The sequence below is a fragment of the Eimeria tenella genome, genomic scaffold (genome assembly GCF_000499545.2).
Source record: "Eimeria tenella Houghton genomic scaffold, Eth_scaff2790, whole genome shotgun sequence".
Lineage (NCBI taxonomy): Eukaryota > Apicomplexa > Conoidasida > Eucoccidiorida > Eimeriidae > Eimeria > Eimeria tenella.
In genome coordinates, this window is record NW_013542666.1 from 1 (window position 1) to 244 (window position 244).

General features: G+C 52.9%; 1 protein-coding gene across 1 annotated transcript in view; it reads right to left on the minus strand.

Annotated features, from left to right (window-relative positions):
• Positions 1-240: 240 nt before the first annotated feature.
• Positions 241-244, minus strand: part of ETH_00039250 (uncharacterized protein) — a gene marked incomplete at both ends in the record, with an annotated part of 1,733 nt that continues 1,729 nt past the window's right edge. Inside the window, one exon of the mRNA XM_013375431.1 lies at positions 241-242. Coding sequence (XP_013230885.1) covers positions 241-242 — 2 coding nt within the window. The remainder of the gene's footprint in view (positions 243-244) is intronic.

Here is a 244-nt window from a genome sequence, read left to right on the forward strand (position 1 = left end):
AAGAAAGAAGGCAGCAGCAGCTGCGACAAGACCCGAGCAAACACTGTTTGCTGGTGTTGGCTTTCGAAAACCACCTGCACCCACACCCTAAACCCTAAACCCTAAACCCTGATTTTTGCGCCTTTTCAGCGCTGGCAGACTCCGGCCAGCCTTAGCAGGGTGCATCTGAGGGTTTAGGGTTTGCAGGCTTTAAGGTTTAGGGTTTGGAGGGTTTAGGGCCCCAAACTCTCAAGGAACCTGCTAG